The 15,737-nt window shown below is 37.9% G+C and overlaps 1 protein-coding gene across 1 annotated transcript in view; it reads left to right on the forward strand.

Moving 5' to 3' along the window:
• NTNG1 (netrin G1) overlaps positions 1-15,737 on the forward strand; it is a 360,887-nt gene that overhangs the window by 309,563 nt on the left and 35,587 nt on the right. Inside the window, exons 6-7 of the mRNA XM_004581993.2 lie at positions 5,876-6,043; positions 10,680-10,814. Coding sequence (XP_004582050.2) covers positions 5,876-6,043; positions 10,680-10,814 — 303 coding nt within the window. The remainder of the gene's footprint in view (positions 1-5,875; positions 6,044-10,679; positions 10,815-15,737) is intronic.

The raw sequence follows: 15,737 nt of genomic DNA on the forward strand, positions 1-15,737 counted from the left end.
ACACGGGAATGGTAAGAAAAAGGCAGAAAGGGGAAATTTAATCTCCACTCCTTAATGTTCTTTTTCTTGTATGTGTCTCCAACTTTTTGTTTTCTTCTAACTCCTGCATTCATGGGTTTCCCAGCCAATCTTAGTCAGAAGGCACCTTGTTAACCTAAGAAGAGACTTGGACCTTTCCTGATCTGAAAAGTTCACTTTGCACGTTCTCACTTCTAAAATGCCAGTATCCTTTATTACTCTTAAATAGCGGGAGACTAAACAACTTAGAATCATAACTGCCTTATATGATGAAATATATACCTTATATGTGATACATACTTGAGTAGAATATTTCTTTCCTGTCTTCCCACTAGACCAATAGCACTCATAGTGCATCTGTGAGGTAGGGGAATTTTACCCCCAATGTCTGAATTTGGTTACGGACACTTGGTGTTTGCTGCTATTGCTAGGGGTGGGGATTCTTCTGAATATTTTCCGATGCTCAGAACAGTCATACTCAGCCACCAGTTAGTCCAAAATTCATTAGTGCCATGAGTGGGAAATCTTCTCACTAGAGTCTGCAGGAGTTGGTCGCATTTGGTATTGTTTCCTAGTACATAGTGTCTGGTACAGAGTAATGCTTCTCAACAACCATGTGTTGCCCATCTAGCCATGTCACAGCATGTTAATACATTTTAGACTCCATTGCCTTTGAATGCACAGAAGTGATGAAATATGTCGGAAATAAATATAGATACATATATAAATGGCCTACAGTAGAAGTTGAGATTTAAAGCTCTTCAGCAGGTTTTAGCAATCTGCCTTTTTTGTTTCTACCCACACCAATTTGCACTTTCTCATATGGTCAAGTTCTGACCAACACAGGCATGAGCTCAGTTATGTCTTGCTGGGGGCCTGCTGTCTAATTTCTTTAGTATATAGGATTTAGCCCAATACTCTTAGGGAATTCAAACATGGAAGGGTGAAATCTGCTATAGTTTTCCTCTGTGTCTTCCTCTGTCTCTCAAAGGAAGGTGCCATTGAATCATCATTCATTCATTCATTCACAACATTTTCTGAGTGCCAAGTTTCTGCCTGAAAAAAACTGTAAGTTACACGGTTACAACAATGAACAGGCTGCCCTCATGAATTTATACTCAAAACAAAGGAGAAGAATTTTTTGTATATATGTTTTAGATGTTATCTGTTCTATGAAAAAAAATTAAAAGGTTTAGGAAACTAAGGAAATAGAATATTTCAGTTTAGGGTTGTTATTTCAGATAAATGGTCAGAGGTCTCTGAACAGAGACCTACAAAGGAAATGAGGAAGCAAGTCATGGAAACACTGGGGGAAGAAGAATTCCAGAGAGGTGACTAGAGCGAAACTCATGGTGGTCCCTGGCATGCTTCAGGAGCAACATGTAAGCACTTTCTAGCAAGTGAAGAGGTTGCACTGAGGCCCTTGGGGAGCTACTGGTCAGACCCCTGGGGAATGCCTGAACTTCTCTTTTTATTCTGAATGGAAAAGGAACACTTTGGGATTGTGAGCAGAGGAGTGACGTAACTTCCAAAGGAGATTATCCTAGAGGTAGAAACTAGGTGTGATTTGGGGACAATATCAATTCTTCAGGTAAGAGTGGAATGTGCCATTGACTTGGAATAAGATATTGAGGATGGATAGAGATAGTGAGATTCAGAATATATTTTAAAGGCAAAAACAAGAGTATCTGCTAAAGGATTGGTTGTAGGGTGTTGGGAAAAAAAAGGAATCAAGAATAATTCCCAGCATTTTAAGCCTTGCAATTGAAGGTTAGAGTCATCACTTACTGGATGAGAAGCATGCTTAGGAAGATGGCCCAAGAGCTCAGTTTTGGAGATGTTAAATTGAGAGCTTTATTAAACACCTAAGCAAATGTATTTAAAACGCTATGAAAACAGCATATGAGTCTAAGTGACATCTCATAGGTAACTGGGAAAAACTATTTTGGAATGACTCACATAATGATAGTTTTAAAGCCAGGGCCAGATGAAAAATGGGTAAGATTAACCTAAAGAACAGTGAGTTCCAAGGACCAAGCCTCAGACATTCAAGGAAGTAGGAACAAAGAAAGAGAAAGCAATGAGATGTAGCGAGGTTAGGGAGAATCATGACAGAGATGGCCCAGAAGCACCTACTGGCACAAAGTTGTCTGGAAACTCAGAATGTAAAATTGTGATTTAAGGCCATGAACAGACTTATTTCAAAATTATTCTCACCACATTTAGTTGTTAAGATGTAGGCATATAGCTGTGGAGAATTGAGTTTAACCAGCATCAGGCTGGTTAAATTATGGGAGGGTTAAAGTGTAAATCAAAGAAAGCACTTCTAAGAATGGACCCAAGAAGAAAACACCCATGAGCTCCACACCTTGTAAGAAGAGAAGGCAGGTCAGAGAATTGGAGAATAAAAATCTATTAAACTACTAATACCTTCCCTTCAACATCTTAATATGATAATGCCCTCCAAACTGCATCATTAATAATCATTAATGGTTTCCATGCCCGCGTTGAAAGACAGATATTAAAAAGTGGTAAATTAACAGAACACTGAAAAATTATACAGCAATCTCATAATTATATTTGAAATGCTTATGTAATATGTATATGTATACTGTCATATTTCTGAAATAACTTGCAAGGGTCTTTTCCTCATTCAATCTTCTCAAAGATGTTGTAGTCAGAGAAGGCAACTTTATTGAAATCTCAGAGGCTTCCTACAAGTCTTAAACAAGTTTTACTGGCCCATTTTTTTTGTGTATTATAAAACCCATTAATGTTTATTAAACATCTTTATCCACATACGTTGGAAATGAGTATATAATATGATTTTAGTTGATAATTTTGTTACTTGTATAGTTATTTAACTTTTCTGATTCAAATAAATAGTTCTCAGAGAAGACCCATAAATAGATAGTTATTGCCACAAAAATGTATACTGTTCACTAAACTCAAAAAGTACCAGGCAATAGTGTCACATTTGGTGCATCTATGGAGACTCATGAAATGGGTCTTAAAGTATTAAACTGGACATTTTACAGGTATATTTTTCTTTGAAAAGACTTTATAAAATGGGGCTAAGCCGTATTTCCAGCCTTTGGCAGGTCCTACAGGGTCCCTGAAATACCACAAGTGATCCACATTACGAACATTCTCTGACCTTGTACTCTACATTTCCCAACTTCATGCCTTGGTACATTCCTCATTCAATTCGTTTTATCCAAAAATGCGCCTTTCATCCTTTCTTTAAGGAAACAAAGTGGTTTTTTCCCCCAACATAAAAATATAAACCATACCTGCCCTCAAGAAATATTCAGAGTACAGGCCCTACAAGACACTTCCTAATTCCCTCCCAATTAAAGAGATTTCTCCTTTCACATAGATTGTTTCGTGTAACTGTTCTGTTTTCCTAGCACATGTGTCTTACTTTCTAGTTATCCAGTTATGTTTGTCTCAGCTGCTAAGTGAGTTTGCTGACTACCAGCTTCTATATATTACCAGAAAGTTCCCAGAATGAATGTTTGCACATAAAAAAAAAATGTATTTGAAAAAAGAGAGGGAATTGAACTAGGCATCCCAAGGACCAAGCTGAGGGTGAAGACCCTGTATAAGGACAGCCAGTAGGGTACCTCTTTTTAAGAAGGACCCTGGGAACAGGACTTTCATTGACCGTTACACAGAGGGTCCGGGCAGATCTGAAAATGTCCTTGAAGAGCTGCAACATCTCCTGAAGGCGCCAAGCCAGAAGAGCAGCTCTGATTTTGAACTCAACAAAGGAAGACTCTAAAAGCCCAGTCTCTAAGGAAGACAAAAAGGCCAACAATTTGTAACCAAGAAGTTGGCAGATTGGGATGAAACACTCATCACTTTCCAAGAAAATTTATTTTGGCAACTACATCTCTGCTTTTTTTTTTTAAGTTGATGGGCAGAAAGACATTAAGTGACAAACAGACAGAGCATCCATCTGCTGGTTTACTCCTTAAATGTTTGCAAGGGATGGTGTTGGGATGAGCCAATGCCAGAAGCCAGGAACTCAATCCAGGTATCTCTTTTGGGGAGCATGAATCCAACTGCTTGAGCCAATTGCAGCTGCTTCCTAAAGTCTGAATTAGCAAGAAGCTGGAAGTGGTATCAGATCCAGGCAGTCTCATGTGAGTCATGTGTCCCATTGTGTGTCTTAACTGCTAGGCCAGATCTGCATCTACCCTTGTAACTCTTAATTATAGGTGGTATTATTATTAACTTGGAGTACTTTAGCAACTGAATTTATTCAGGTGTTTTGTTGCTTCATCTCCTACTTTAGATTCTCCCACTGCCTTCTGTCCCCCTTCATAGTTTCCCTGTCCCTATGCCCACCTCCTTCCTGCACACACATAGATCCTGTTACAGCTGATCTCAGATATAAGAAGTTGCTTGGCTCTAGAATCTTCTCTTCTCTTTCTTAAACAGTTGAGGTTTTCTAGGTGCTGACTGGAGTATTTGCTCTTCTTAGCTTTCTAATGCTTTCCAATGCTTTCTACTGCTTATATCCAAATTTGGATCATTCCATCAGTACTTTGGTCACAGCTCTCTGATAAATGCGCACTGCTCTGATGAGTGTTAGCAGATTATTTAAAATTATTTTAAAGCTCATCATCTCTTTATATTCTTCCTTCTTGATAACAGTTATTTGCTTCTCATCTAGTGATCAACATGCATTGTTTCCAAAATTAGATGTAAGCTAAAAGAGAAACACAGCAGCTAGCATAGCTCCCATCCTAGCAGAGCTCAATGCAACAAAATATTCATTGAATGAATGCATATGTCAGTGAGTGACTGCCTTTGAGTTCCTTGTACAATAAGACAGAGCTTGGTATTAATGAGAGGGGTATTTCTAGACAGAGTTTAAAGGATCATGGTTGACATTCTATATCATCATATTTTCAGAAAATAAAACAAACTTCCTGCCTCATTAAATCTTACACTTTAATATGAACATTAGGGTTATCAACAATAACTCTGGCCTTGTTTGAGATGCAAGAAAGAAGAAATGCAGTCATCCCTCACTGCTCCATAAGATTTCCATCTTCTTTTCTCCATCTCCTGTCTGGTTCCTTCCACCATCGCACCTAAGCTCAATAGAAGTGTTAACATTCAAGAAAGATAAGGAAAACCAAATTTGGCAAGGCAGTAGCTGTCTAGTCCTTTTATGGATTTTATTTGAAATGTAAAAACAAATCTTAGACATACATTTTATACAAATATTTATCCTGTTTGCAGTGTTTTCACACACAGGTAAACATGCAGATTTGCCCTAAAGAAAGGCCCAAGAATTCCATCTTCTCCTGTTGGGCAGGGTCAATAATTACATTTCCATAACTTTTATGAAAACTTGGCTGAATTGCTGATTTGATATCAATGGAGGTGACCCAAAGGAGCCACGAGGATGCAGATCCCCATTTCAGTGCTCACATACTACCCTCCCCCTTTCTAACACTGCAGATAGAAAGACAAAATGGCATAGACGATGCAAGATCATAAAATTCTCCTTGTACGAATATTAGAATTTTATGTCAATGGCACCTGAGACTTCCCAAAATTTAAAAGGTGTACACCTGCGAATGCTTCTGTTCATCTTGTCTGCCAAGAATTACCAATTTTAAGTCATGTTATGAATGTCTGACCTTTCTAACCTGCTTGAAACAGATGCTATATCCATGCCGGTCATAACCACCTGTTCTCACCATATGCCATGTTGAATCACATGTGTGTAATGCCATTGCACCATCTTTTCTCCATCCCTCATTTTATCTGAGCATGTGGTGTGCTATTACTCTGCCACTGTATACACTCTGTATACATTTCTGTTCTTCCTTGCAAGATTGTGAATGCTTCGGCCACTCCAATCGATGCAGTTATATCGATCTGCTAAATACAGTCATTTGCGTGAGCTGTAAACACAACACTAGAGGGCAGCACTGTGAGTTATGCAGGCTGGGCTACTTCAGAAATGCTTCTGCACAGCTGGACGATGAGAATGTGTGCATAGGTCAGTTCTATTATACTTTCAGCTATAGTTCTGTGCTTTTCCAGCTACGGGGAGCTATTTAGGGTCGAGAGGCTGGTGTTGACATCAGAGCTGAGCCCAAATGACCTTCCCCAATGGGGCAAATATCCTTCTGTTAAACTTGGAATTCATTGTACTGGTTGAAATCATAGCTGGAGTGTATATTTTGAGCCCATATGTTGTTGTTGCTTTAAAAATGATAATCTGAGAAATCATGTTTAGGGGCTGAAGATTTTTCTTTCTTCCCTTTTTTATTTTGCATGAAAATTTTAAAACCTGGTAATTTCGACCTGATCATATAGCCATAAATTATAGATTCAACATTCAAAATGGAAACTCATTATACAGAATTTAATTATAGATATGAAATATGGGAGTACACACTCTTGCACATAATTGGTGATCAACAAATGTTGATGGATTTTAAATGTTGCCATTTGGAATTGAAAGCTGCTGGTAATGTAGAAGTTTGCCTGCTTTTTCCATCCATAGTAAATGAAATTCCATTTATTGAATTTTCCTGTAGAAAACTACCCCCAAAACAGGAGCAATTTCTCAAAACCACATTTGTAGTTGTTTCTCATAGCTTCCCTGATACATGAACCCTGGAAAGCTGGGACCACAGGGTCCCTCAAGCAGGGCCCTCCATCCCCTTGCCAATGGGTTCTGCAGTTGTGGCATGAAGAGGAACAAGTGCCTCTCTCCCTCAGAAAATCTTCTATCTTTTGTTTAGTGGAATGTGTCTTCAAGAAAGGGAAATTGGGGGGGGAATAATAAATGGAATTTCATTCATAATCTACTTGAAAGTAATGCGTATATTTGAAATGCTGATGGATGTGTTTGTGGTTAACTATACAGAGCATAAAATTAAATAGTATAAACTGAAAAGTGACAGATAACTTTCATCAAAAAGGAACTTATTCAACCTGTATTCATGGTGTCATGGTTCTATGATTGTATTTCCAAGATCTTACGATTCTCACCAAGTTTCACATAAAATAACTACGGTTGTTTTGGATTAGATTGTGCCATGAATGCATAACACTGTTTATGTTCATAGCATTTTCCATTTTTCAAGGTGCTTTTTGATTTATTATTTGTGAATTAAAGGCTAGAACCCTGGTTTCAAGACTCAGTTTGGCAATTGGTAGCTGGGTGCCTTAGGTAAGTCACCTAGCCACCTGCCCAAATCAGGGACATGTAGCACGCACAGGAAATAATTAATCATAAGTCAATTTGCAATTTTAAAATGTAATCTTCCTGAACAAAAGTGTGAGGTAAGTGTCTCACCAATACTTTATCTTATTTTCTAGTTGAGAAAAATAAAACAAATTGTCCCAAATCAGAAAGCTTTAACAAAGGCACCCCTGACTTTGAAGTTTGAGCATTTGAGCACTGTAGCTCAGCCATTATGACACAAGTTAGCAGAGCTGAGCTTTCCACATTGGCACTTATATTACACATTGGGGATGCCAGCAACAATTCCATTTTGAGTTTTTGAACAGAAGTCCTATTGCCTTCATAACACTTGAGTTGCAAAGATATACAGATATTAATAAAACCCAAGTGACAAGGAGCCATCTGAACTCTGAATGCAGAGCATGTCTCACCGAATGGCATTTGTAAAAATAAATAAATGTCATACCATCAGTATGGACCCAACAGAAAAGGTAGAATAATTAGGCACATAGGAAAACACTGAATCACTTAGGTATAAAATACATAACATTAAAATGTTTTACAATATTTATTACTACTTTAAAGAAATCAAAGAAAAAGACATCCACAGAAAGCGTTTATTGCATAAAAGGTCTCATAACAGGGAACTTAACAGTATTCCAATATATTTTACTCAGAGTGACCTTTTCCCAGTCCTGAAGTAGTCAATGAACTACAAAATCTGTTTCTTCACATCCATTTTGAGAGCTGTTTTTTATTATTATTAATAAACCTGTATTTGATTTTCCATGAACTGAAAGATAGCCCATCTTGTTTTTATTTGCAAACCACATATAGACAAAATAGAGAAGATTTTAATAGCCATGTTTACATTTCTGTACTTAAAAACCAAACACAGTTGTTTTCTCCATTTCTATAAAATTTGATATTTAAAAATACAAAACTTTGGGGAATTTTATTTTATTGAGCAAACAAATCCCCCGTTAGTATTTGATACTCTTCAACCAAGTAAAATTCTTTAGAACAAATATGAACATTTTCAGTTATTATATCCCTTATCTCCACACAAATACACTAAAATCTCTTAAGTTGCTGATCTTTTCCTAAAATGAAAAATTATTTTTTTAAAAATGATCTGAATATTTTGACTGATAAGGGCTTCTGTCTTTTTGGGGTTGTGTCTTTAGTCTTTACATACAATGCTTCGTGTTCTTACCATGAGTCCGCAATAGTTTCCCAAAAGTGCTGTGAACTTCATCTGCCCCACTGGGATTACCTGTGGACAAGGCTAAGGTTAAGTCTGAGGTCTGCTCTGGAGCGCCATTGCTACGTTTTTGCTCTGTGAGACCTAGTCACCATTTTCCGTGTTTAAGCTCCCCAAAGGGCTTATGGCAGGGCTGAGTATTATATTTAAGAGGTTTCACCACACGTAATTGAGAGTTACTTTTAATATTATTTTGTGTAGAAAGCACTAATGAGAATGAATGGCTGTTACACAACTCAGTTTCACGGATTAAGCACTAATCTTGAAAACTTTGAAGTTCGTCTGAGTCTTCTGAAATTAAAACAAAATAAAAGGCATTTCGCCAATTTTCTAACCATTGACAATCCGATTCACCATCCAGACTGTGAAGAAGCAGTTCATACCTTTGACAAAATGTAGTCTGTTCAAACAGATGTTTTAATATATTCATATCATTTTATATTGCAGCAAATACACAGTGCAGCTGGCCAGTCTTTCCTGCCGCAGTGATTACTACCTTGTGGTGACTGGTGAATTTATTTTCAGACAAATTACAAAAGCAGACATTTCTCTAAGATGCATATAATTACTCTGTGATGACACGACAATTACGTGAAGATGGCATCCTTGCATGCTTCTGTTTTATGTAAACTTGATCATTAAGCTGGAAGCTAGAGGATGCATGCTCTGCGACCTTGGGTAATCATGTTAATAATCTCTGCTAATAAGCTTGGCATTAGAATGAAACTCAGTTCGCAGACCTTGCCAAACGTATCTCAAGGTTTTGATGTATTCTTTTTAATTCTCCTTGAAACCCAAGCTCAGGTTATCAGAGTTGTCTTACGTATAACAAAGCAAACACAGGGACTTTAACAACCATGATGCAGTCAACCCTCCCAAAATGTTTCATGTTGTTGGGTAACCTGACAATTCTGCATAATCTTCCTAGTTTCTTGGAATAAGATATGACCTTTCAAGGCTGTTCCCATTAACCCAACTTCTAACATTAGCCATGGTTCTGTAAATGATGTTTTTATTTTAAGATTTATTTTATTTTTATTGGAATGTCAAATATACAGATAGGAGGAGAGAGAGAGAGGAAAGATCTTCCATCTGATGATTCACTCCCCAAGTGACCACAATGGTTGGTGCTACGCTGATTCGAAGCCAGGAGCCCAGATCCTCTTCTGGGTCTCCCACGCTGGTGCAGGGTACCAAGGCTTTGGGCTGTCCTCAGTTGCTTTCCCAGGCCACAAGCAGGGAGCTGGATGGGAAGCAGGGCTGCCAGGATTAAAACCAGCACCCATATGGGATCCCAGGTGTGCAAGGCAAGGACTTTAACCACTATGCTATTGCGCCAGGCCCTGTAAATGATGTTTTTTAAAAAGTGAATTGTTTGCAGGTAAGGTAGAAGGCAGACAACATAATCATTTGTACGTAAGGAGGCTGTCAAAATGAAACTTCAGAAGTAAAAATACCCTCTATAGGAAGCAATTTTTTTTTACTATTGTCCTGCCAGCAGACACTACAATGAGAGATTAACATCTCAATTTTATCTATGGTGAAATTTGTTTGATTTCAAAATTTTTCTTTCACAGTTTTAATTTAGGTCTCTTAGATTCTATACTAACGCACCTAGCAAATCCAGTATTTAAAAACTCATCACAAACAGTATATACTCAAAGAAGTCAAGGTGCTCTCCCAAATAATAAAGCCAAATGATCTTTGAATTAATAAACTGCATTCATATTCGACTTTCAAAAGACAAATATTTAAAACTATTTAAAAATTTGTAAAAAAAACTAACAGATAAGTCCATTTGAATAACTTAAAACAGATATTACAGTGATGGCATATTGATTTATCCTTATATGTTAATTTCTCATAGTATTCGTTAAACCATCTGAAAATGCTGTAACAAATGAAACCCCCATTGCGATCTGTTAGTAGTGACAAGCATGATGTCTTATTCTTTTGGAAGTTTTCAGTTGATTTTCTCCTAAAAGATAAAATGGTATCATGGAAGACAGGGCGAGTAAATAAATGGTCCAGAAATAGCCATATTTGCCAAAGCGTTTCATTATTGGACATGTTTCTTCAAGTAAGTGAAGCATTTAAGTAAGTGATGCTCCTATGTTGATGACCTCTAAGCCATGTGGACTTTTCTCCAGCCTGTGTGTTGTCTTGTTTCTACAGAGTGTTATTGTAACCCTTTGGGCTCAATCCATGACCGTTGTAATGGCTCAGGATTTTGTGAGTGTAAGACTGGAACAACAGGGCCTAAGTGTGATGAGTGTCTGCCAGGAAATTCCTGGCACTACGGCTGTCAACGTAAGTAAATCTGGGAGCTGCCCTTTGCCTGCTGCAGCATGGCTGATTCTGCTTGTCTGGGCCGGTACGTGCAGCTTTTCAGAGCAGAAAAAGACCCAAACCACCGACAAGCTTTAAAAGCTACTTACTGCTCCGGCCCAATGTGCGGGAGAGCAATCCATCAGCTGTCCACCTGGCTTCTTTGAAGCTCATCTTCATCTCTTCTGATGCCTGGAGCAACTTACATTGAAATATTATATGGAGATCCATGTACCTGGCCAGACCATAAATTAAGTGGCACAATAGGAACCCGGCTAGAAAATCTTCACCGCGAAATGAAGGGTGATGCACATGTGGTTAATATATTTCTTGAGCTGAAAGCTACCCTGGAGCTTCAGAGTTCATAAATTAAATGATATCTACATAACTTATTAACACCTTGCTGTCATACTCATCACTGCATCCTAACTAGAAACCTAAAGGTAATAAATTTAAGAGATATTTAAATGCCAAGATAAAATAAATGACAAAAATCAATATTGATTTTAAGTCTCTGAGGTTAGGTAGCAAGCAGCAAACCTTAGACGGATGTCATTTGGTTAAGCCTCATTTCTCTGGAGACTGTGGGGTCTTTGTAAAAGCTTGTTGAGCCAGGTGGCATGTCAGTATATGCAGGGAGAAGAAATGTGAGAATCTGAGCAAAGGCTTTCTTCTGTCATTTGCAGATTTTTCTCCTTTTTAGTTGTACATAAACTTCCTATTATACCTATATGCATAATGAGCTCAAGAATATTAAAGAATCACAAGACTTATCCCCTGACACTTCAATTTCATAGAAAATAATACATACCATGTGGATAACATGGAATTTTTGTTGTCCACATTTAATAAGTGAAAATAAATAGGAGAAATTAATTTTAACAATTTGCTTAATGTCACACACACATTAAAATACTATTATTTCAAGATGTAAGAAATAACAAAATTATTAAGGTGTATTTTTCATTTTTCTGCATTGTCGTTAGAATTATATGTGTGTTACATACCTGCACAGTGTCTAAACTAGGATCACCCATGTTGCAGGTCCACGTAGCCATATGGGTCTACCATACTGAACAGCCTGACTCTAGAATTGTTTTTTTCTTACTTTCCATTTGTAGCAAAGTCAGCATACAAGAACTCTTCACAGTCAATATCTACACTATAGCCAATTTCTACAGAAAATTTAGAAAATGATAGAATGCTTTATCTACTGCTTGTAGAATTTATAATTACGTGGCAACAACAGTTCTATGTACTGAGATGCTAGAGACAAATGCATCCATTCTCTTAACTGCAGATTGATTCCTTTCTAGTATTTGGGTAATGGATGAATGGTAGAGGCTGCCAGTAACAGCAGACATGTAACCTAACAATTACGATAAAAGAACTAAGGAATTATGATAATTTGAACTAAGGAAGATGTATGTGTTTGCTATTACTAATGGAATCAAAATGGGGAAAAGCAGCATTTGAGTTAAATATTGGAACCTGAGTGGAAGTTTTCTGAAAAAGAACTTATTGGGCAAAACTGTATGAGATAACACAGTATGTTTCAGAAGTATTAAATAGCTTTCATGAAACTAGCTTTTTGTAAACAGCAGCGTTAACATTTTAACCATGCCTTTGAGCTCTCAAGTTTTTCTCTGAAATTTCCTTTCTCTTCCTTAAGCTCCTCCTAGGGTGGATATTCTATTTCAAAATACAGAAATCATAAAGTCAGTTAGTAAACAATGATTTCAGCAAGATTCCAAAGTGCCTTTCTGAGATCTCTTAAAACTCCAGCAAATCCAGCAACTAACGGGAAAACACCTGTCATAGTAGAATACTTAAACACATGCTTTAGTTTTATAGCACATGTCTGTTCTGATTATATGGTGCTATTGGTTGAAAAACATTTTTCATGTCATTCTTGTGTCTCCAAACATGTTTTTTTCTTGAAATTGTCCCTCCAGCCAATTTCTCACTCTCAATACTATCCGTTTCAACACACATTTCTGTTTCCCTTGAGTTGGACTCCTGTTTGTATACATCACAATATCAGTGATGGAGATACTAACCCGGCAACATGAACCACAGTCTAAAATCACTGCAGCGGTAAAGTAAGGTTGATAGTAGAATTGGTAGCCATATTTTGGGGTAACCAGATGTTTACATAGAACTTCCAGGAGGACCTGTAAAGATAGCAGGAAGATTCCAAGGGATAATAACGTCTTGGCCTTTTGGCTAAGATCAAGTGTAGATTCCAAGGGATCCAGGCCCAGAGTTCCAAACACTAAGAGCTAACACAAGAGAAAATGTGGAACAGGAATCCAAAAACAATTCAACTTAGAACAGAAAATAAAGATATTCAATCACTGACACTGTGACTTACATCCTGTGAGTACAGCAAAGTGAGTAGATTGTTTGAATTGGTTTGATAGTCATACCAAGCTAGATGTGAACAGCATTTAATCCTCTTAGCACCTTCTTGGGTTAGAAAGAATTACATGGACTCATTAAAATGATTCTGTATTCTACAAACATGGATAATAATAGGATCTAACACATACGGTAATTGTGAAATTCAAGGCGAAAAAGAGTGTGGACTATAGCATATATTAAGTCCTCGAATGTATGTGGACATACACATGTTCACTGAATTTTTCAAAAAAAGTAAAAGTATGCATTGTTTCTAATAGGTGACCTTGAGAATAATGGTTGTCTTCTAAATCAACATAAATAAGAGTTTCACTTTTCGGGTTTGGATGAGCATTGATTTAGTTCATATTGTGTGGCACACAGTGTGTTGTAAAATCAGGCTTGAAGGTGACGAAAAATGCAGATGGTAGAGCTTCCTTAACTTCATTTATGGATAAAGATGTGGATACCCTAACTTACACTGGGATTCAAATGCAGACAACAATATGTGGTCAGTGGTACAGAAGCTAATGCAGTTTCAGGCTGAACAGCGATCAGAGCAGATTATATTTCTACTGAAACACATGGTCATCAGCCTGCATCAAGACCTAGAGTTCAGAAACAGCATCTTAGCAGATAGCAATACAGGAGAGTTATCTCTCTGGAAAACATTTTCATAGAGACAAGGGATAGCACAGCTTGGTGAGCATGTAACTGAGGTTGTCACAGATGTCAACTGGTGTTGAAAGGGCTACGATGTAACTCACAGCAAGCTAGAGCAGGAGCCATCTGCAAAACGAGGGATGAGGGCTGTGACTCCGATTTTTCTGAGAATTTCTTCTCCCCAGCTGTTTGAGAAGTCAGCAGAGGTTATTGAGTGATGATGTGCTCTTTAGAGTCCACAATAGCTCAAATGGAAGCCGAGCAGGCTTCTGTTACTGATGTGTCTGGAGAGTTATGATTTAAACGGCAAGTCGCACGGACAGGCCTCCTGGGCCTCTTCATGCTGCAGTTCTGACTTCAGACCAAGCCCTTGGGGCAAAGGAGAGGTACCAGGAGAGTCTCTCGCTCAGGTTCTCTTAGAAATCACAATTGTCGCTGTGCTACCCTTGACACTCTAATCTCTCTTTACCCAAGGCTTCAGCCCTCAGACTTCTCCTTTGCCGTTTTTTAGTTCCCACTCCTGTTTTCCAAAAGGCAGAAGCTAAAGGCTTATACAACTACTTTTATTTCGATTATTTTCCCCCATAGCTCTTCTGCAAATTACACTTAAGTTTTCTTTCTCTTATATTCTTTTTTTAAAAAATTTATATAATGAGGGCAAATTGTACGCTTTTTCTATATGCCATTTTAATCACATAGTAATCCTTCCCACCACCTCTTTTCTTCCTTCCTTTCCTTTTCTCTCTTTTCAGTTTTGTGATAAGATACTTTCACTTTATGCTAACATCACTTGCTTAATCCTTCACTGAAGAATTCAACAAGTAAAAAATGGAAATGTCATTTTTCATGGGAATATAGACAAGGGCTATAAATAATAATTGAATCTCAATTTCACTCATATCCATTCCTGGGGTGTTTTTTTGTTTGTTTATTTGTTTGGTCACTATTTGAGATTAACTCCCACTGGCCTGACAGTTTGTGATGATGAAGATATTTAAGATGATGCTTCCAGTTGCTTCTGTGAGCTGAAAATTATACCTCCCTGGACAATACCTTACGCACACCTTGAAATTTTTAAATTGCCTCTAGTGACTGTCTCTTCCTGTTGACTGTTTTACATTAAGATGTCATTCCCACATCTCCAGCTGACCGCACACACAGAATGTGTCGTCAGGGAGTAGCAGCATGGCACTTACAAAGGCTGTGTCTGTGAAGTTTCAGAGCCTTTTGGCAGGACCAGCCTCATGGTTTCATTCTTTTGGCTCTTCTACCTCTATCACTTGAAGTTGTTCTCAACAATCACGTCAGCAACACTAATCCAAGTTTCTAACTTTCTTACTGGCATAGCAATCACTTCCCTTGTTGAGTACCATATACATAAGAGTGATGGAAAATAAATACTTTGAGAAGAGCACTTGATGTTGCTGTTGTGCGATTCCTAAGAGTGACACAAAGTGCTCTTTAAACAAAGCTGGTGAGAGCCTCGTTGAGGTAATTTTAAAAGGAAAATATTAGGAAGACAGAGGATAGCCAGTGGCAATTAGTAGGCATTACAAATATGCTGGGTAGTACTCCTGTGGGAAAGAGGCTCATATTGTCAGAGATCAAACCCAGGCCTGTCTCCAGTTGGGAAGTTTCTCCTGATTCAGCAGGAAGATGCCACCCCACTCAGATGCTTCATATAACTTTAATTTGGGGATGTTAGGAAAAGTTTCCACACTCACTCCCAATATAATATATCAAGATTCTAATATCACCCATTAGCAGGAGGGATCTAGGTTTGTGCCATGGAAAGTGCTCTAATTCTTCACACACTACCGGCTCCATTCTGAGCAATCACCA

Source organism: Ochotona princeps, chromosome 2 (genome assembly GCF_030435755.1).
Source record: "Ochotona princeps isolate mOchPri1 chromosome 2, mOchPri1.hap1, whole genome shotgun sequence".
NCBI lineage: Eukaryota > Metazoa > Chordata > Mammalia > Lagomorpha > Ochotonidae > Ochotona > Ochotona princeps.